This window comes from Periplaneta americana, chromosome 3 (assembly GCF_040183065.1).
Source record: "Periplaneta americana isolate PAMFEO1 chromosome 3, P.americana_PAMFEO1_priV1, whole genome shotgun sequence".
NCBI lineage: Eukaryota > Metazoa > Arthropoda > Insecta > Blattodea > Blattidae > Periplaneta > Periplaneta americana.
In genome coordinates, this window is record NC_091119.1 from 150,146,428 (window position 1) to 150,170,735 (window position 24,308).

Here is a 24,308-nt window from a genome sequence, read left to right on the forward strand (position 1 = left end):
TTCATTTTTTATATCTCAAGAAAGTTGACATCAACGGAGCCGATGTTCTAATTTAAGCAGCAAAACAAAACTCCTGAAAATGGATTGTAAGTTTAACACACTCCTCTCCAGAAGTGCAAGAAGTTCTCATTCTGTATTATACAAACACAATTTTTAATTACTAATATTCGGTACTATGTAAAAGATTATTTTATGCACTCATTTCTTTCTTATGATTTGGGAAGCAGCCATTTCAAAGCTTCCATTTTTATGTAGCTCATAGTTAAAAATGACACTGAGAAAATACAGTATATAGTAGCCTACTCGTAAGGTAAGCGTCCAAGTTCACAATGTTTTGGACTTCAAAGAGTATTTGCTTAATAACATATGTTATTATGTTATTTCTAGACTCCCGGATGTTTAGGCAAACACTTAAAATAGTCAGGCCAAAAAAGGAAATTATAAATGCGAAAAAGGCACTGTCAATTTAAAAAAAGCACAATATATTTTATTAGTTAATTTATATTATATTTATGCACTGCACTTTGTTTTTAATTTATTTTTAATTGGTTATTGTACGACGCTTTATCAACTGCTAAGGTTATCTAGCGTCTGAACGAGATAAAGGTGATGTCAGCGAAATGAGTCCAGGATCCAGCGCCGAAAGTTACCCAGGATTTGCTCTTAATGGGTTGAGGGAAAACCTTAGAAAAACCTCAACCAGGTAATTTGTTCCAACCCGCTAGTTTCACGGTCAGAATGCACTTTGCTATAAACTGCACATTACTGCAAGGTACATTTTTAGATTTTCTGATGTTAAATTCTTCTTTTTGTTCGAGTTTTCTTCACAGAAAAAAATGTTCTACATCAACTAACATAACTGGAGCAAGTCTGATTGTAGGTGTTTAAGTAAATTTATTTAACATTTCTCACGGAACCAGAGAAATTTGGATTTCAAAAATTAATACGGAAACACTTCCGATTTTCAGCAATAAAAAGTGCAGTTTACCACGTTTCGTTTCGTTTTACGTGTTCTTCTGATTCTTGAAGTTCAGCGAGTCTCAGATATTATATAGTTACTACGTTTTCATGGAGGACTCAAATTGATTTGAACACGCTTACCGTATTGAAACTTTCATGAAAACGGGGATTCAAAACAATCAGAGTCTCAAAATCGATATACCTAAGAAATAGATTTTTATTTTTATTTTAGTAGGTTATTTTACGACGCTTTATCAACATCTTAGGTTATTTAGCCTTTATCAACATCTTAGGTTATTTAGCGTCTGAATGAGATGGTGATAAAGCCGGTGAAATGAATCCGAGGTCCAACACCGAAAGTTACCCAGCATTTGCTCATATTGGGTTGAGGGAAAACCCCGGAAAAAACCTCAACCAAGTAACTTGCCCCGACCGGAAATCGAACCCGGGCCACCTGGTTTCACGGCTAGGCGCGCTAACCGTTACTCCACAGGTGTGGACTCTAAAAAATAGAATCGGATCGTATTCAATATGGATTGAATTGCATGAAAACGGATATCGCATAAACGATTTCAATACGCCTAGATAACCATAGCAATTGATAAAGCGTCGTAAAATAAACAATTAAAATTATTCTGAAGAGGTATTCAAATATGGAATTCTGTTCCTGTCCATATAACATATCTTGGTATCATGAACATCATGAAAATATGAATTTCAAACACAACAATAGCATAAAAGGTGCCGTTTTCATGTTACAATACTTTCTTGTAGGGTACCGGACTTCATTTTATACAAAAACTTTTCTCGTTTACACCAACGGGTGAATGTAGAGTATCCAACGCCCACTGAACGAATATTTCACTTTTATCACTGCCAATGTTGCGCTATAATCGTATATGCAAGGTAGGCTATAACAAAAACCTAAACTAACCAAACCTAACCTGTTAAAGAAGAAACATGTTATATTAAATATGTGTAAAATTGGCCTGTGTCTCTATAGTGGGTGGGACATAAGTAACATTGACCCACCAACGTCATCTTGGCTTACCACTTCCATCCGTAGTACCCTGTATTGTTATTTCACATCCTCTTTCCGACAGTCAGATGTGTTCTACCACTCAACTTGAAAATATAATATACTCGTAAATTACAAAATAGAGAAATATGTGATTTTAAAAGCACTCGATAAACTTCCCATAAACATGCTATAGCCTATAAATATGTTAAAAATTAGCAATACCGTACATGGTCAATTATCCCTGTTCAATTCTTAGCCGGACAACAAAAACTGTAAGGAAAGTTACTGACAGTGCTTGCCTATTCATCTTTACTAGCACTTAGAATTATCTGAATGTTCACTTTTAAAATTCGAATTTAATATTACCACATTTTGAAATTGACCTAATTAACCATTTAAAGGGATGTAATGGCTAGTTCGAATTACCCAACGTCAAATTAACCATTCTTCATTGTACAACGATAATAAAATGAGTTTTAGCTGTGCTTCACCTTACGTGTGTGGAGTTACGAGAGGGGGAGATGGCAACAGAAAGGGGCATTATTGGTCACTAGATACTGTACCAGAAGGTAGTACAGTATGATTTGAACAGTCTGAAACGTTTCAAACCAGCACCCGATCATCGATCGTACAGTCGTAAGGCAGAAAAAGCTGTTCAGTACCATACTTCGATCACATATGTTATATAGGCTTACACACAGCTGATGATGTAAATATGTTCAAATAGAAAGTCTTGTGTATTTTCATACTGTAGTTGCTTACGCACTACAGGAAATAGCCTAAATGTAGAAAGGGAGACTGCATTAAACATTGGTTATCGAATCGGTCTGAATTGTCTCATAAAAATTAACCATGAATGGAGTCCAGATGAATAGCAGTCCGGTAGCAATTATTTGATAATAGACATTGAATATTTTGAACGTCTGCTTAAAAACAGTACCATTCCTGCAGAGGCCTGTAGATCCTTTGTCTTTCAGAATATTTTTATAGTTTTTAAATTACCATACATTAATTTTCATAGAGATACAATTTCTACAATCTGTTATGAGTTCTCTCACGTAATATTTTTACTAGGTACATTATTATGAAAATGTCTATAGTATAGCGACCACAACAGTACACAGTACAACAGACTATTCTTCGCTGTCAAAATTACAGTAAAATAATATAATTATTAGATTATAGTACGTCATGTTATCTTACCGTCACACTGCTGCTATACGTAAAAAATCGGCCCTTGTTGGATGACAGCCCAATTACAGTTGTCCATTTTAAATGCATCCCTTCCGCCCGTCGTTATGACCACACAATAAACCTCCTTATACTTGTACACTATCCTTGTACGTTACTATTCGGTTAGATTGATCAGCTGTTCTACCGTCGCACTGCAAGTCGCATAGTAAGAAGCATAAATAAACACTGAAATATCTTAGGTATAAAGTGATCTTACCCGGAACCGCCTTACCCCACGAATACCTCCCACCCCTCCTCTGGCGACGCTAGTTTTTTTAATATCTTTATAGACATAATAACGAGCCTGAGAAAATATGTTCTTTTGTTTGCAACTTCTATTTTTTTAATGACATTACTTCTTACGGAATCGTTATAATACAGCACATTTTACCTGTGAAACATAAGAAGAAAAACAGTTTATAAAATTTAACAAAGGAAAATACATGAGACATAAATATGTGTGTAAGTGTGCGTACTATCCTGTTTGATGATGTATAGGGTCGCGTTGCCGTGACTACAATCCAGTCTAGGATTTAATTGAGACCTGAAACATGAAACATAAATGTCAGAATTTATACGTAATGGACAAGTTCATAATTGTAAATATGCAGTAAATGTAGCCTAATAATCATGCTTTTGAATGATAAGTTCCACAAGGTACCGTACATTATTTACAAATCGATCAGAGCAACACCGATTCGTTCCCATTAGATTCTGTAGAAACAATGAGGAAAGGCAACAAACGTAAGCTGATTTTTTTTAACGGTAATAACACAATTTATTTTAATAACCCTACACACCCAGTTGTTTTTCGCTGAACGTTATACACTTATGCTTCTTTCCGTAATAACGATTTCTTTTTCTACGGAACTAGCCTAATATAGCAAGAGTAAATCATTATATAAAAGGTTAGATATAAATATAATGAATTCCTGGAGAACAATACATAGATTAGACATGACTAATCAATGTTGACGAAGAATTAGCACAAAATCTTTTATTCTAACTTTACTTTAACCTCTTGCGAGTGGACTTATGTGGCCGCTATGTCCTTTATATAGCCGGCATGAGTCGTCCAATTCTCGGGGAGGTCCGGAGCTTCTAGGTGTTTGATTTCAATTTCCTGATTCATACACACAGAACTTTGACTAATGTCTCCGTATCCTAAGAAGTGACTTTGACCTTCCTTTTTGATTATATTTTATCAATCTCTCAATTTGTCTCTACAGCATGTCTTATTTTGTTAAATCGTCCCATTCCTTTACTCTTTTTACGCTACTCTGTGACTTTTCACACTCCTTTACGCTACTTTACGACTGAAACAGTTCTGACTGCATTATAGAAACAGTAGCAGGTTATCATTCCAGTACCGGCGAAACGATTCCTCAATGCCTATTCGCCCGTGGCACGAACAGCCCATGAAGGACCAAGGCCGCTCAGATGGCTGCTGCCTCCTCAAAGATGAACGATCATCCAACTAGAACGGAGGCACCATATCGTGCGGACAGCACGATGATCCCTACAGGCATTAGGCTACAGCTCATTTTCGAAACCAGATTTCACTATCTGTCATACGTAGCTCCCAAAATTCATCACGATGTTGTGTGAGCACTAGTGCCATACACTGGTCGAAATTTCATGAGAAAATTCCTTCCCCATGATAACTCGAACCTGTGTGCCTTTTGTAACTCCTCGAGACCCATGGTGTTAAATTTGCAAGCTTAAAATTCCATGCTAATTATCTCTCCCAGGATATTTAGTAACGAAACCAGCGCACATGGGAAATATATATAATACGATATTTTAAAAAAAGTAAACAACCTTACGTTCTCCCTTTGTTCTCTTCCAAGATCTTTGTTTCCTCCCTCTCCTCTGCTGCACTCAAAGCGAAGCTAATACAGTAGAAAAGCATATTATTATTATTATTATTATTATTATTATTATTATTATTATTATTATTATTATTATTATTATTATTATTATTATATTGTCTTTACTTGAATTTAAGTAATTATTATTTATTTATAAACAAACTATTTTTTTTTTCAAGGAAACCGGTTTTAATTTTTGGGATGCTCATTATTTCTTACTATAAATAGGGTTGGCGTACTTAGTTGCCAAGGCAACTACTTAAATAAACAGGGGAAGACTTGGTTAGGTGAAGTATTCAATGTATTTTCATATTTGCGAGAACGGATTTATGACAAGCTGCAAGCATACAGATTTGTTGTATAGTGTACAATATTTAATTTTAAAAAATCTGTTTACATAACATGCAAACAACAGCTGATACTCAAGAAAACGCAGATGAAGAAATATTATTGCCGCGCCAACGAACTGTGGAAAAAAAGATAGAGTAACGTATTTCTATGTATAATATTTCAATGTAGTAGGTACCAGTGTCACAATTTTGTTAGGCTATTATGAAAAACTCTATGGCTGATTTGAGTTTCCCCTTCCTCTTGCTCTGGTTCCCTTAAGTGAATTGGTTGAAATCCAAGTTGAATTTATACAGGTCTATATTCAATTCTGTAGTTTGCTTAAAGCAGGGTGATTCACTACCTAACTTGTTACAAGGAAAATCATTACGTCCAATAACTAAAACTGCAGATAGTAACCAGTACCGGTATGTCACAAATAATTTAGTCAATAGCAGATATAATTTTGTGTTTACAATAAGACTGAATTAGAAAGCAGATTTACAACAGTAATCGTACTTACAGTCAAGGTTCATTAAGATAAGAGAATTAATATCTAATTTAGTGTGAAATAAAAATATGGAAGGAGGTGATAATAGGTTTTCCTTTTTTAATAATGGTAAGAATAATAGAATAATTAAATAGACTGAATTGTGATAGAAAGAGAATGGCATTTAAATAGTATACCATTATTATAATGAAGTAATAAGCCTACAGAATAACACCTGTATGCAATTTACAAAGACAATTTTTATAAGTAGCCTATGAACTATGGGTCTATGTTTTAATTGTAGGTACATTATTATGATGGCTTACGTACAGAATGAAGCTTACAAAGGACTGATATAACCAGACACCAATAAATACATTATTTTCTTTCGTGTGGATTTCATCTTCTTAAAAAGAACTTATTTCCAAACAGTAACATTTCTGACAATCGAAAATAAGATTAAAAAATTTCTGAAAGCTAACCATTACCATTACCACATGACACATATCACCAGGAAACATATAATTCATTTTTGTGTAGAAGTTTTATTGCGTAACACTTTTTCATTCTCCTCATTGTTGGAAAAGATTTATCGTATGAATACCTACGATAGCTTCAGCATTAAGCACCAATACTCCAAATTCTCTATTGTTGTTGTTATTGTTTAGTTGACTGTCAGAAGACAGGTTTGAACCTCTTAAGTGATACCAATAAGACATCACTCATGAGGCAATTCAGCTAGGAGATAATGAGGTAGGGTTGCCAGTTCCTTTCCCCCTCCATTTGATACATTGCTGAATAGTAACATATTATTACACTAATCAGACTTCAAATGTATAAAAACAATGTTCTTCCTCTGACACACATCGTCAATTGAGATGTACAATCAGAATCTCAATCAGATGACAGAAAAAAGGTCTAACTTACCTCACACATGATCAGCAATACTGGTAGCCTAAAATACTGTTATTATTTGTCATCACTGACAGTTTTGCCTTCACATAGCCAGCATTTTGTTTCAATCTGCGTCTTTTTCATGGCCAATATGAAAGTTTGCTTTTACGTGATTAAGATGGTCATGGATTTACAAGTAGTATCATCAATCAATCTTCTTAATGTATCCAGCTGTTTGTTGACAACATAAAGTCCACTGTAGTCTTTACAAGTAATACCGTATCATAAATACCACAAGAAACTAATGTTGTACCGGTACCTTTAGTAATTATAATAATGACACAAAAAAGCAGATTAAAAACATTTGGTTCAAGAAATGGGAGCAGAATGAGATCAGTGTATACTCATATTAGTCTACTTAAGTAAATAGAACTGTTTGAATTCCCTAGCTTAAAAAAGGTTGGCAGAAGATTATGTTCACTAACTATTTTGATTTGACTAACAAAAGAAAAAACTGTTTCCGAATGAATGGAGATACTGATCATGCTCTATTGAAGAGGGCAGATTCTCTGATTATAAAAATAAATGCATACATGAGAGAGTGACTTTCTAAAAGTGAAATATTAAACTAAATGTTCGATATTTAGTGACTGGTAGGACATACAAAGATTTAAAATGTTCTACCATAATTGCATCAAACATCAGGAAAATTGCTTGGATACTTTTAAAGTTATAATATCGTACACTAAGGATATAATTATTCAGACAATGAAATATTTTAATTAAAATATTTCGAGATTTTTAAAAATTCCTTTCTGAAATTACTTTGAAGGATATTTCATTTATTTTTTTCATATCAGCTATAAGGCATTTGATGTAATAAACGTGTTTTCAAAATTTCGTTTAGCTTCTCATAATATGATAAACTGTGTTAAGTATTTTTCAGATACTCTTTACTCTCTACATCCCATACTTTAGGGAAATATTTATAAGTGGATACAAAACCTTTTGAAATTTCATGGCCTATCTTATTTCTGATTTTGATTTTCTCTGGTATATATGTATAGTCCTATTATCGAAAGAAAATTCGTGTGTAACTTACACATTATTGGCATCAGTATCACAAATTTTGAAGCTCGATATCCGATTTTCTCGTCAGTCAAAAGTATGAATTTTTCATACTATTTGTCAATCAATATGCCCATATATGCAGATAATATTACTGTAGACTGTGAGACCATTACAGAATGGTCTGAACTTCAACTTACTTGTTAGTATGATTAGTGGTCACACATCACTAATTACAATTTTTAAAAAAATCTCGTAATAATTGCATTGCTAATATTGATACTCGAATAAGAACAGTTTTTAGTACACGATTGGAAACAATAATAATACAAAATAATATTTTGTTTAAAATTACTCATAACGATTTTATTTCCATTCTTCCCCATCATATAAGAAATAACCCAGTGTTGAATTTTATGAATAGAATTTAGCTACTGTATTGCAATCAATTTTAAATTTAAAAAAACCGAGACTTGTCTTAATGAGAGACAGCGCCAGCAGGGGGCTTCAGTAGACCAATGTCCACACAAAAATATAACTCATGTCCAACCTTTTGCTCTTTCCCCAAGTCTAGGTCTACACAAATAATGAGACAGCAGCTAAAGCTTACGTCAGAACACTTCCAACCCCCTTACTTATTACTTTATTTTTTATTGTTGTATTCAGCCCACAGCTTTTTTTTTTCATGGTACGTAATACTAACACTATTCACGTTTTAATCAATATGTTCAAATTTGTTTACATTTTAGCTTCAACTTGTGCGTTTTTATTTCACACCTATGTACTGCACAAAATGAAAAATTAATTCTAAGCCATTTGGCACTAATAGAAAGACGTGCCTTGACTTTCCCAAAAACAATTCAATTTTATGGGGCACAAGCAAAGAGGACTGCCCCACATTGATTAAGTTAGTCTCAACTGAATGCCGAGTGAAATAAAAATAATGGCATTGCTGACATAAGTTATTTTTTATAGTTATTCGTTTATTAGAAAAGGAAGTGAACAATGATATAGCTGGTTAGAGTCAGAGTTAGTCTTTACAGCAATTTTAAACACATAACCTCCTAAGGAAATCATTTTACAACAATATACAATTGTGTTGTTAAAAAAAATAGGCAGATACTTTCTCAGCTAAATGGGCTAAAGTAAATGCAAAGTTACTCGTTTAATATTAGCTCCTCCCTATTCTTAAGCATTAGATAATCAAAAAAAAAAAAAAAAAACTATAAAATTGTCATTTATACATAGGTACAAATTGACTGGCATTACAGGTCCTTTAAGTAACTATTTAATAATTACAAGTAGCCTACCTAAGCTTAACTATTTAATAATTATTATTGCTTAAAATGTATTCTGAGAAAGTTATACAATTTTACTTGATACTTCTCTCGAATAAAATATGTTTAACAGCTACTGTTTAAAATATGTTGTAAGATAGTTACTGATAATGCAATTTTAACAATATACTTTTGTTGTTTCTCTTTCGCAGATGGATGAAATTTGGCTCAAAACTGGGCTATCTGCATTTTGTTGGCAAAGATGTGTTCTTCTTAAGGAATGGGTGTTATATTTTATTCCATGATTTAATAACTAACACTGAACACATATACACAGCTAACAACCGTGAAAATGGTGATGGAGTTAGCTGTGTAACCGGTCACAGAAACTCCAATATGTTTGCATTTGGAGAACAGTGTTTCAATCCAAGAATTTTTATTAAGGAATATCCTAACTTTAGCACAGTATCTGTGCTTGAAGGTAAAAATGTTATGTGAAATATGTGACATTTTTTCATAAATATACAGTAAGACTTACTTCAAACAAAGAAATTATTTACGTCATAAATGTTATGTATAGCTAATTTCAATTATATACCGTACTGGCACTTTAGTGAAAACAGATTAAAAATTAAAATGAATTTATGTTTTTATTTAGTTTTTTTTTTTACATTACAGTTGTATCCACATAACAAATACTTATATTCCATTATTCAAGTGTCTGCAGTATCTCAATAAAGAATTATATTATTGTTGTTTAACCAACTCCAAAGAGGGTTTGACCCTCATAAGTGACACCAGTAAGGAATCACTCATGAGGCAACTAAGCACTGCATGTCCTGTTATTTTTAAAAACATACACTCTATAATTCGCATTATTATTGTTATTATTATTATTATTATTATTATTATTATTATTATTATTATTATTATTATTATTACTATTTTTATCGTTTTATTTCCGTGCAAATATTAAATACTGCTGTTTTTAGTTTCAATATAACCAGGTTAGACTGCATGCAGAGTTCGAAAAAAATGTCTTATGAAGCCACGGGGTGTATTACTGTTCACAGATCACAGAAAAGTCCGAGTCGAGAAAGGGTATGTTAAGCCACATCTACACAGTACAATTTTCCATGCGCATACGCATGCAATCTGGGAAGAATATTGAAAGAATCAAGATTAAAAGCTTGTTCAATTAAGATCCATGAAGATCTTGTGCCTACATGGTGCGCCGTTTTGAACGTCATTCTCACTATGTACATATACCGGTATTTATTAATATTAAATATCAATTTTCATGCATTGCTTGAATGCATAAAGTTGAAAGAAAAATTGAACCATATAGATGCACCTTTAGGGTGAAATACCAGTCAGTTTGGGTGCCATAAAAGCAAAGAGTACCGTAACTCTGCGTGCTTTACGACAGTGATGGACTGGCTCACAGTTTTCTGCCTGCTTGACCGCTTTTTTTTTTTTATACTGTAGTTATTCCAACAGTGATATTTTGCCAGCACAACAGTAAATGGACACTGTTTATTCACCTTTCAAAATTTAGCTTCCAGTGTAGCATGATTTCATGACATGTGAAGTGCTCAAGTTTCGTTCAGATAAGTGAAAAGATAAAGTATTTTGCTATTTTATTTAATGTGAAATTGGATGACTGTAACGTAGTGTGTCAGTGTGACGTTGGAAAACTTAAATTAAAACCTTTGCAACATAATTATGAGCTTTGAGGAAAAGTAAATTATAGCCTATTTTCTTGGGACAGACCAGTGCCTAGAATAAAAGTGACTGGACTTCAAATATTACCGTATCAATTAAATAACTAGTAAGTCCACAGAATTATATTTTGGAAGTTAAAGAATAGAACTTTATTCTATTGTATATAATAATAATAATAATAATAATAATAATAATAATAATAATAATAATAATATACAAAATTTTATATACCGGTATCAATAATGTAAATTGAAAACAATTTTAATAATAACTCCACCCCCAGACATAATTCTGCGTATGCCACTGAACTGAATAAACTAAAAATTCTTTCACAGAAGGCATTAGATACTGGAACAATCCATTATAAACAAATGCTATCGAATGAAGAATATTGTTGCATGTAACAATTAAAATAGGCCTACCTACCCGACAACAGCCGAAAAGACACGAATTTGAAAATCGCCCATTTCACTTGCTCGTCTTGTATTTCTTGCTGATAAATCTATAAAATATATGTGTAAATATTCGTCTATGTATTCTTTATGTTGAACAGGCGGTAGCAACACTTGCTATAAGTCTCTTGCTTTCTCTGAAATGGAATTCTTAATTTCACTGACTGGATTGCCAGATTTTGAAATCACAGTTTGGAATTGGAGATCTGAAGAAAAGTTGGTGTCCCAGAAAACTGGCGTTGCGAATATGAATCAGATAATGAGGTGAGTGAGATTTTAAAAATACTGCTATTTCAGTTTATTGTCACACAGGAATAAACGCATAACTGACATTATATAACAACAACAATAACAACAATACAGTACTGTCCACTACAAGGGCACCCACTGAGATTTTTATTTTTTACGCGTCTTTTATATTTTTCTCTACGTGCTCAATACATGTTTTCTCAAACCCTCTGTAAACAATTCAACGAAAGCAAGTGCTTCAAACTATGAATGGGTGCGCAAGATAATTTAGACTTCAGAACTGGCTATTTTTCAAGTTCAATTTTCTCTCTCCTCGTCCTTCTATTTCCTCTAATTTTCTAATCATCTTGCTACCACTGAGATTGGATCCTGCAGGCGCCCTTGCTAGTAAGAAATTGGTAACTGGCAGTATTGAACTTCTGTATGTAGTGTATTCTAACTTGTTGAGTTTCCTGTTATTTATTCATTCTTTAAGTATGCTGCAATTCTTATTACAGTATTTCACTATTACTTTCACTATCGGTACCAATACTAGATCATATATTTAAAACAGCTGATGTAAATATACTCTATAAACTACTAATAACACTGTATAGTATCACCACAGTCACGAAGCTCAATACATAGTAAATATGCATCCATAGATAGTTGCTAACCACTACGATCGCTAATATTGCCTCATTACAGACAATGTGAAATAGTACCGGCACAGTCTATTGTTTCTAGCACCCTCACAACTCAAGCTTCGTGACTTTATATACTAGACTGTGGTATCACCTTCCTTTCACTGGTTGAGAAATCTACAGAGTGTAACGAAAAAAGTGGGCAAAACTTCAGCTACAATATGAATTCCTAATATGTAAAGAAGAAAAATTGGATTTATGAAAATGGGACTGAAACTGCTTGGTTTCATGGTTTAAAGCACTCGCTTTTGTTGAATTGTTTACTGAGGGTTTGAGAAAACATGTATCGAACACGTAGAGAAAAATAAAAAAAAAAAACGCGTAAAAAAATTAAAATCTCAGTGGTAGCAGGACGCCCTTGCTTACTGGGCTACTTTAATACACTTCTGACTTCATCATACCACAGAATTGCACACTTAGTTTAAATTGTTCGGAAAGCAAATATGGATAACGTAATTGCTACTACAACAAAATATGTTGTTGTTGTTTTCTAATGCCAGGCGTTTGACAATAAAATCATTTGACCTCTTGCACTCCAATATTTTTCAAAGATATTATCATGGCCAGCCACTGAAGCACAGATTTTGAGGGCTACAACAAAATATTAGGGTTACCATATTCTGAAATGTGAAAATGCTGACGCATTCCTCTACCAACGAACTGCTTGTACCAACTTTATATCACTTTTGCAGCATCTGCATATTTATCACTAGATCTTTCTTTAATAATTCCTTGTTACTATACAAGTATTCAAACATACGTTTGCATGTACAATTTATTTAAACTAAATTTCACTAAAACAAATCCTTTCACAGAATCGATGGTAAGTCGCATCCATGACATTTAATAACTTATTTGATAAGTCCACTGCTATTTACAGTTAACAAAATGAAGGATGAATCTGTATGAACAGCATTTACACGTTTAACAATCACATACATACGGCAATACGTTTCTTACAGCTCACAGCAACATGAGACTAAACAAAACAAAAATGAATAAATAATACAATATGAGAAAATGCGGACAAAATAGAGGATTTCCAAAAATGTATGCATAAATGCTGACGTACGTAGTGGTGATATTTGGCTGGTTCGCACCGGTTCAGTCAAACCGGTTGTTAAATTATTTCTAGGTAATATTTGCAATTACCATGGTCATATACCATATGTGTTTAGCATAGGTATACATGAGAGAACTGGTTGTTAAACTTTTTGAAAATCAATCACCACTGGACATATGGTAACCCTAACACACACGGGAATAAATTTCTCACAGCTGACAGCAACATAAGGCCAAACGAAATAAAAATGAACAAATAATATTGTGGATTCTGCTTAATAGGACCATGTTGGGACCATGCATTTTGGTGCAATAAAGCAGCTGGTCCTCTTAACTGGAATTAGATATATATTGACGTGTACTGTATTTGTCCCTCTAAGCTTGGTCCTAATAAGGAGCTGGTCCTGCTAACCACAGAACCTATTACACGGAATCCACTGTACTTCAGTATGAGAAAATTCTGACAAAGTAAAGGATTTCCAACACTTTTATGTTATTTTATAGAACAGAAAAGCACAAATGGTTCTTAAGAGAACTTAGTTTATAGTTAATGAACTACTTCTCCTTACTTTTATGGAATTATCCCATGGTATCCTCTTTTTCTTTTTTGCAGGGCTAAAATCTTGAAAGATTTTAGTTTATAGTTAATAAGTTATCATTTCATACTTTTGTGGAAATGGTCCATGGTATTCTCTTTTTCAGGGTTGCGGTTCTTAAAGAGAACTTATTTTATAGTTAGTAAAATACTACCGGTACTCCATACTTTTGTGTAATTAGCCCATGATACAGCTTTTATACATCATGTCAAATGAAGTGTTATAATTGCGGAAATATTGTTGCATGGCAACCGACCTATGATTGTCAACATACTGGTAATAATATATATACAGTATATATATTTTTTTCGTTGTTGGTAACTCTATAGCATCTATTAGATGCTTTATGGTTGTGCTAACAGATGGAGTTACTTGTCAACAATGTGACGCTTAAACGTGTGTTCAGGTTACTGCCCAGTGACAGTCCCGATGTATTTTTATATATATGATAATTGGTTAATTAATATTAACCCGGCACACTCACAATCACACTCACATTCATGCACATTTCCAGACTCTAGACACCCAGGGAATTTCTCTTCTTCAAGAAAAATTCACAGAGAGCCGAGCCCGGGAATCTAACCCGGGACCTCCTGATCTGGAAGCCAGCATGCTGACCAACAGACCATGGAGGCAGTCTATAATAATTATATGAAACGATTATGAAATTTCTATTATACTGCAAGGTGTTAATAAATAACTTTCTTTTCCGTTTTATTTCATATGTCAGATGCAGTCAGACCATACCGCCATTGGTCAGCCAAATGGCATCAGACTCTCAGGAATTACTAATATGGGAAATACATTCCTGCTACAAGAGATGTCTACTCACAAAAATGCACTATATAATTAAGGATGCAGTTTTACCTTGTGCATTCACATGGTCACCCGAGGGTATACTACTGATTGCAGATGCAAGAGGAACTGTGTTTATGGTTTGTATATATTAATCAAACTGGATAAAAATTGTGAAACAAAATGTTTAATTATTCAGATCAAAGTTCTATAGAGTCTAATCTCTTTTACCACAGTAATGTTTTAATTTTATTATTCAAATTAATCGAAGAATGAAGATGCAAAAAAATAACAAAATAACTTTGACAATTTCGAATATATTTATATAAATGTAAATGTAGTGCAAATTATTCACCAACAGTATTCAAAACGCTTTCAAAATTCCAATATCTGCCCGTCTTTTTCCTTCTGATAGTTTAACTTAGTGGTTTACTGATTCTATTATTTCACTTTTAATTTTTGGCAGCTTATGATTTTATTTGAGCATTGGAGTTTAGTTCCTTTCGTTGCCAAAGCATCTGCTGTGTACTCGTAATTTCCAGACCTCGAATTTTTAGGTCCTTAAAAACCAACTTTCAGGCACTTAAACTAGGCTTTAAAATAATCAAAATAGGAATAACAATGTAGTTTTAGGCACCTAAACATACAATTTCATGCAGCTTAAATACGATTTATGCACATAAATTTGTTTCTACCTACTCAAATTATAGTAACAACAGAAATTCAATTAATTAGTGAACTATTACCGATATACAGTGACAAAAACAGTAGAACATTATAATTGTGGTTAAAAATTTAATTTTTATCATATCTTAAATTATGAGTTAATAAATTCATAGGCCTCACTGAACTACTGCCGTTGATACATGAGTGTCAATATTACAATTGAATTAGTTAATTTATTAATTAATTTACAATTAACACATTATTCATAATAATTGGTATTATAATAAATATTGATTTTATATAAATTTTCTGCTGTGAAACTTTGCCATTTGTCAGACAGTACCGTACAGATGCCTCAAACTAGAAAGCTGCCTGGAGAGGGGAATTATTAGAGCTAATGGAGGGGGCCCACCTAGGCTCCGATACCCAGGTATAGTCATATTATCTGAAAAGTTGACCGCTTGACAATGTATTCAAGATGTACCCTCCCTATGCAGCCTTCTCAACTGTTATTAGAACTGAGCTGTACCGTTCTAGTCCACAGTGCACAGCAGTAGGCGGACAGTGGTAGGGGAGAAGTGCTCTATGCGCCTGCGCGTACGAAACAGCTTGCTAGTTTGAGGCATCTGTACTATTTTATATGCGAGAAAAATCTTTCCACGTGACTCTGCTTACTTGTATTCCTATTGTCTGCTGAAATACTCAACAAAACCAGCCACTTTCCAGAATTTATTCATTTCTGCAGCTAAACTGTTATCGGTACAAGCTCTTTGAGCCAAAAGCATCACATGATATTCAATACTCTCTCTTTCATTGCTGCGCGAAAATATTAAAGCTCATATTAACAAAATAGAAAAAGGAATTTTTAGACTTCAGTCTTAAAAACAGGTAACAATGGGCAAAATAGCATTTTAGACAAGATAAAACCCTTTCGAAACTTTCATATTTTATGTAAAACGTGAAGATATTTTATTAGTTTTAGTTTATCCCTCCAGAAAAAAATTAGGCATTTAGCCTAAAATCCGAGGTCTAATAATTTTCAAGTAAACGCACATGTGAGGGTACTCACTGCCTACAGATTCTCTTTTGTAAGTAAATGTTCTAGTGTCCTTATGAGCTTCTTTTTTTAAGTACCTGTTTTAAATGCTGAATTATTGTTTGAGGTTATTGCCAGTATTGGTAATTTTTGATCCAGTAGGAGTACCACATTCTCAAATTTGGCATGTGTAAAAGTTGTTCTAGGGCAAAGAGTATGGCTTCAGTTTCTGCATCGAAGTTTGTTTTGTTATCTCCTACTGCTATATGATGTGAGAATAGTGACGAGTATACTAATAATTCAACTTTTTTCAACTAGTCTATCAAGGAGCCATCTGTATATGTGCATAGCCAAATGAAACCTGTTCTACTCCCTTGAATATTTATCATACTTATAAAACTAATTTCAGTCTGGTACCGTAAAGTAGATCTCGAAAGATGAAGACATAACTGAAGAGTTAAGGCAGCTAGCACTATAGCACTAACAACCATAGAAGGATACCCAGCATCATTCTTGTAATATATCACACATTTTTAGAAAATTATGCTCTTTTTATGATAGGCTACATTTTTTTACATACCAGGTTGATGCTGAAAAAAGAAAACAACAGCACCTTTTTAAGTGGACAGGAAGCCAGGGAAATATTATGACGAGTGTCGTATGGTTTAAGCAAGGCATAGTGTTATCAGGACCATGTGGAGAAGTAAAGGTAAAATACAAAAAATATATATATATATATATATATATATATATATATATATATATATATATATATATATATAATCTTTTAAAGCTAAAAATTCAAAATCAGTCTTCATGTTTATATAAATAATAGTTATCTTCGAAATATTCTTGTTTTTTCTCTTGCTGAATACAATGAACATCAAGAAAGTGATGAAATTTTTAATGTTCGGAAAACTATCGATTTAGTACAATTAGTTTTGAATTGTATTAAAGCCTGTGTGATGAATCTTGTCTCACTGTGAAAAGAGAGAGAAAGGAGATATGTCTTACCTCGTCTGTGTTGTTATTGCGATGGGGGGAGTGAAGTGATGCCAGTGGCGGAAGGGACTAGTTGATACATTCTGTATCGCAAAATAAAGTAACAAAATATCTCTCTTCGTACTGTATAGTTCCGTCGCTCAGCTTGTCTTTCAAGAAACTGAGTTCCAGTAGCCTGTACAATAACAAGGTTTTGAAAGGAATCCTGAAAATTTACAACCCTCCTATAATCTCTACCCTCATTTGAAGGGACTTGGTTTTATTGCTACTGAGACAAGATAAACCTTACCAGGTATAGGGTGTTAGACAATGCTTGAGGTGGAATGGAAAAAGAACCGAGATGGTTTCTCTTTTTTAATTCATAGACATAAGTTATGAAAATATACCGTGTGATGTACAGTCTGTGTTTCATCTAGACCTACAAACATATTACAGTAGTTTAAATAGCATGAGTTAAAATAGTCACTAGAGTCACACATGCATTACATATTAAGAAATTCTTGGAAATAACGGGATGGTTTTAAGCCATTTCAAAAGGAACCAGAATGCCATCCTGCCCCACCTCTAGCCCTGGTGTTAGATAAACTGATAAATATACAGTATTATGTTATTGGTAACGAAAGTAATGAAAATATGTAAAATATGAATGATAGATACCGTAACTAAAATTATCTGTAGTTCTTTTAATTTTAGAGATGCAGTTCTTAAATAAAACATGTTTCAGACTTCAATAAAATTTGTTCAAACCTTTTGTTGTTCGTTGGCATTAATTTACCTACTGTTCTTAACTTGATAGTACTTCAAGAGAGTTGGTGCAACCAAATGGGAAGTTAGTTGGTCAATTATTCCTGAAATACCAGTAGACAAGTTAACAGCTTCTACAACGGAGGATCATCTTATTGCTAACACAATTGAGGTAATATTTAAATTCTTATGGGATCATCCTTAGTTGAACTATAAGGATTCTCCAATTACGATGGAACTTTATCTAAAAATTGTATTAGGTATTAAAGTAATTTCAAATATTTCAACCAACATTTAGATTGAAATTTAAACTTTTCTCATTCTATTTGCCTAGCCAGAAATATAAATACCTCACAGTCATTTACAGTTAGGGATACAAGTTAGTCATATCAACACAGGAGACTGGAATTTGTTTTCTTGTTCTGATTTACTTTCTCTTTTTCTTTTAGGGTGACTTCATCAAATTCAAAATAGACGAGGAATCCAGAAGATTTATAAAGATCTCTTCCTATAAGAACATTTTTAGATTTGTATGCTTCATTAATCCACTTTGTGAAAACATCGCAACTTTGAATGCCAGTGAACGCATAAACACCTGGAAAGTCGATACTGGAAAAATGGTACGTGTCTAATTAATAATATTCATGTTCTCTACGTGTAAGTATCACTGTAAAGAATCTATATGACATAGGTTACACAACTCCAGACTATTTATAAAGAAATCTCTTTTAAACTTATCTATTCTGTATGATAGGGATTTTTAAGGGGTAGTTATGAGGAACCGCCGCCACCACCACCACCACCACCACCACCACCATCACCACCACCTCCACCACCACCATATTAAATTCGTAGAAAACATTAATTTTATTCTGGAATCATCACAAAGCTTATGCATTAATGGATCAAGTGTGTTGAAAAACAAGGGAACTACATAGAAAAATGAATGTAAGAATAGATCTCTAATTGTGCTTTAATAATAATCATTTCCAACTCACTCTCGTATAATTAAAGTTTCATGCATACATTCGAAACAGAAGTATCTGTAAATAAATATATCAGAGTATTTAATTGAACCAGAAGTCAAACTAAATAAATTTTCTCTATACAGTTAATATAAAATATAAAAAGTGCTGTTTATTTAAATGTGTTACCACAGTCTAGTATATACAGTCACGAAGCTTGAGTTGTGAGGGTGCTAGGAACAATAGACTGTGCCAGTACAATTTCGCATTGTCTGTAATGAGGCGATATTAGCGATCCTAGTGGTTAGAAACTATCTATGGATGCATATTTACTACATATTGAGCTTCGTGACTGTATATACTAGACTGTGGTATTACTATATTCTGCTTTCAGATTGGACAATATGATTGGAAAGGGAAATGTTTGACTATGGTGTCCAATCCCACTCAACCCTACTTGGCGCTTGGCAGAGATGATGGCAGTGTGGATTTCATAGACGTATTTTCACCCGAAAGAATAAAGATACTAACTACAATAAATCTTTGCAGAGAACCGATAAACTGCATTCAGTTTTCATTGCAAGGAAATTACATTGTCGCTTGTGTTACAGATTCAGGAATGTTCTTTGTCATAGAGGTACCAGTATCTGTTTTACTTCTATATGTAAAATATAAATATTACATTTTACGAAAAATATATTTGATATTGTTCGAGTAGGCCCTACGTCTGAATTTTACAAAAGATTACAATGATATCAATGTGTGTGTGTATCCAATGCCTATCCTACGTTCTTATTTCCAGCATGCATACATTATAACATTCTCATCTCTTCTTTATATTTCTAAAATATGTACACGGTTTTGGTGTTTCAGAGCAATCGCAATCTCCAAATGGCAGTACAATCGTTCATAGATATGAAGTCAAAAATTGCTAACTTCTTTCTACTTCAACTTACGACTCATTTAAAAATAGTGGCCTTGGAATCCACAAGAATTTGCTGTCCATCTGGAAATAAGATTATTGTTTGTTCTATGAGCTTTCAAAACAAAGAATTGATTATGGAAGCTTTGGTAGAACTTCCTGGATTGTATTCAGGAATATATTTAAATCCACTTGGGAGACATTACGAGTTCTATGCTATACCACATCGTTCCAGACAGCTACATTTGTTGAGCATCTCGCGTGAGGTATGTATGTTATAATAAAGTAGGCTATATGTATTTTGTTCCACAATATTTACAGTACAGTACTGTATTCAATCTTTTAATTTCTCATATACAAAGTTATGAAAAAATTCTGCCTAGAAATTTTGACACATTTTGTCAGCATCGTCTGTTTCTAATTCTGCAACCCACAAGCACACAAAATTTTCCGTCCCCTTTTTGTTAATTTATAGACCTCCACTTTCATTTTGTATAAACGTTTGAATAAAAAACAAGGCTTGTGTCTTTTGCTTTGCCTTCTGCTGAGCGAACTGATTAATGATTTCGGATAAGTTAATTTTATCCTAAATGTTGCTGCTCTAAACTAGCCTCCTTAGTCTATTGGTAAATTCATCTCTATTGCATGAATGTAGATTTTCTAGAGAATCCGTCTGTTCACTAAAAACTTTTAAACCAAAAAACTGTGAAGTTACCGGTAACCTCATTAATATTAAATATTAGTATTCATTACAAAATACACCATCGCACGATGTCAATACAGGTATAAAACAGAAGAAGAAAACAGACAATAATGATAGAAATTAGTCTATGACCCGGATTCTTAGGTTTTAACCCATTTTTTCTAGCTATTTACCTAATTAATTTTAGGATATATATGCGGTTCACACTTCCTGAAGCAAAATATGTGAATTTCATTGAATCTAAAAATGTCTAAATGGGGTGTTGCGACTTAAAATGTCCCAAATCACTGTTGGGAGTTGCATGTGCTTCGAAGCTGCAGAGAATTATTCAATGCAATCCTGGCTTTTAGGACATGGAGGACAAACTGTTCAGTACTACAGGAAGACAAGTTTTCAGAAACATTTATCCTGAAACGTTCAGCATTAACTTGTATGAAGTATGCTTCATTGGTCTCATATTCCGTTGAGAGAATTTTTTCTTCATACAAAAATGCATTACAAGATAACAGAAAATCGTTCACACCAGAAAATTTGGGCATGTATGTAGTTGTCTACTGCAATTGCAAAGAACAAGAGCACTCAAATGTATTCTGTGTGTGTTTCGGATGTTTCCTTTTCATTTGTAAAATAAATAAATCAATCAATCAATCTTTTTGTTTTTCATGAGAAATGAGGGGTATTTGATCGGTGTTCATTATAGATGCCTGTTGTTAGTAGCCAGAGTTGGGGTGTAGTCAATATATACTGCAGGGCTGTGTCTTCTGCAACTGGTACTGATGATTTTAATTTACTTCTTTTGTGGTTTATGGATGGACAGTATAGAAGAATGTGTTCCAGATCTTTATCATGATTATTACACCACAGACAAGTAGGAGTATCAGAAAGATGAAATCGGTGAAGGTACAATGTGTGACAATGTGACCTGTTCTGGCTCTTGTTAAAAATGTTTGAACATGTCTGGGCAAGTTTTTGTACATTTCCAGGTCATTTGATTTCTTTTATACAGACTGTAAAATTTTTCCTTTGTCAGAAGAGAGCCAATTGTTGATCCATAAGTTTATAAAATGAGAATTTACTGAAGCAAAAGGACTGAATAGAGTTATCACTTGAAGAGGTCTTGGTTGCAAATATGTTGCCTGTTTTGCAATATTATCGACTTTCTCGTTTCCAGGTATATCACAATGACTAGGTACCGGTATCCATTGAAATGTTATTTCCTTTTGGAGTTTTTTTAGTAATAATCATGATGAAAATCTGGAACACATTCTTCTATACTGTCCATCCATAAACCACAAAAGAAGTAAATTAGAATCATCAGTACTGTACCAGTTGCAGAAGACACAGCTCTGCAGTATATATTGACTACACCCCAACTCTGGCTACTAGCAACAGGCATCTATAATGAACACTGATCAAAATACCCCTCATTCATGAAAAGCAAGAACTGAAAAGACTATAGTGGACTTTATGTTGTCAGCAAACAGCTGGATACATTAAGAAGATTGATTGATTGATTGATTGATTGATTGATTGATTAATTGATTGATTGATTGATTGATAGATACTTCCTCTAAACAGAGGCTGCCTGAGAGACAAAGTATAGGCCTATTAGACAATTTTAATGTTCAATTAATAAATTAATAGAACTGAAAGTTAAGTTCTTCAAAGAAATAGTAAAAACTACCAAACAGATAAATAAATAACAAAGATATAATATATAATACATTTCAGTTTATAAAGATATACAAAATAAATAACAAAAATGAAATAAAAACAAGAAAACATAATGAGATTAATTAAAACAACGTTATTATCTGAGGTGATTTCTTAGGAGAGCGATTGATCCTCTAAGTATTATCTTAGTTATGCTGTACGTATATGTGTTATTTATATTGTAAGTATAAACAATCATGTGCAACAGGTAATAAAGGTAGGTTTCCAATTTTATTGTTTTAATGTAAAAAACCAGTATAATTTTGAAAGGCATGGACTTAAGCAAATTAATTTTTACTCTGGTTTTGAAACATTTATATCAGTAATTTAACTTTGTAATAGCTTCAAGTATTATAATAAGATACCTGTATGAGAAGTACGTTAAGACTTTTGGTAATAATATGACAGTTTATCTGTCAGTTGATAAACTCTTACATATTATTATATTTGATGTGAGATTTTTTAAAATTTTTGATTCGTGGCCAATGTTTCAGACCTATGTATTAGTTCCATCATCAGGGAAAGCAAAGAAAGGGAACCATACGAACTGGTAATAGTTCATAATAGGTTTCCCTTTATTTGCTGTCTCATATGTATGGAGCCGATATGTAACTTCAAAACACTGGATGTTTCTGCATAGCCTATATGGTAATTACAAGAACCCAAAAATCTTGCACCATGTTGAAGATACCAGTACTGAAAGTCTTAAAAATGATTCTTATGCTTATTTACAGAAGCATCATCTACAGTTGATTGATGCAATATCAACTGGCCACCAATTACGAAAGTACTGTATGAGTATAACAAATCATAATCTACTTACATACGGTTTTGATGGGATCACTTTTCTACGTTCCCTAAAATCAAGAGAGTGTATTTCCTACGAAGTTACTCATCATCGTACAGAATTGGGAATTAAGGAAGCAATAGCAAGTCCACTGGATACACACATAATATGCCTAGGACATGATGGAAGCATAATTTGCATACGTTTAGAGTAAGTAAAACAAATTACATTTTCTATAAACTAATTTCAGACAGGAAAGTATTCTGAAGATATTAGAAAAACAACTATTGAAAGTCAGATATTCGTTTTCCTGGTATTAACTCCTAGTACCTATATCAGTATCGGTATGTAAGCAATTTTATATATTGGAAAATGTCTAATGTGCAACAATCAGCAAGGTGTGTTGCGTGCAGGAATATCATATAAATTAATAAAATGTATTATCCCTCTTCTTAAACTTACAGTGCCTTTTTTATGTTTTTAATTTATCCTTTGCTTGCCTCTTGTGCCTTTTCTAGATTTTGTGCTCTTTTTCGTGTTTTTAATTGCCTTTTCTGTCTGCCTATTTAAGTATTACAAATGCCTAAACATCCGGGATCCTAATAATAATATTCATGGTATTAATAAGTGACTGTTCAAGCGAGTCTTTTATGATCACTCTATGAGTCACATGATAGAAGCCACTAGTGCGGCTGCAGGCAGTTTTTACGTTGGTTATTTAACTACATTGGATCAACTGCTAGAACATTTAGCATTGAAACAAGCAGTTAAAAATGCCGCTCAGCAGTAACTTTTTAAATCAAACATAAGCTTACTATAGATCTTTATCAGCCTAGATCAGATGTACATTCCTTTAACACTAGAAGTAAAGATAAATTAGATTACACAAGGTGCAGATAGAGTGTGAGCTCAAATACTTGCTTTTTTAATGGCATCAATAAGCTACCATTGGAGGCGAGAAAGGTACCAATAAATAGGTTGCTGAATAGAACTTTCTATTCAATGAATAAATTCATGTAGTGTGATGTAAATATTATATATTAGAAATATAACCCTTTCTTTATATT

General features: G+C 33.2%; 1 protein-coding gene across 1 annotated transcript in view; it reads left to right on the plus strand.

The window, feature by feature from the left end:
- The first annotated feature begins 11,432 nt into the window (after window positions 1-11,432).
- The window catches only part of LOC138696614 (cilia- and flagella-associated protein 43), a 45,932-nt gene continuing 33,056 nt past the window's right edge, over window positions 11,433-24,308 (plus strand). The window contains exons 1-8 of the mRNA XM_069821798.1: window positions 11,433-11,582; window positions 14,639-14,843; window positions 16,989-17,114; window positions 18,204-18,323; window positions 18,601-18,771; window positions 19,511-19,753; window positions 19,990-20,304; window positions 23,189-23,451. Coding sequence (XP_069677899.1) covers window positions 11,461-11,582; window positions 14,639-14,843; window positions 16,989-17,114; window positions 18,204-18,323; window positions 18,601-18,771; window positions 19,511-19,753; window positions 19,990-20,304; window positions 23,189-23,451 — 1,565 coding nt within the window. The 5' untranslated portion in view covers window positions 11,433-11,460. The remainder of the gene's footprint in view (window positions 11,583-14,638; window positions 14,844-16,988; window positions 17,115-18,203; window positions 18,324-18,600; window positions 18,772-19,510; window positions 19,754-19,989; window positions 20,305-23,188; window positions 23,452-24,308) is intronic.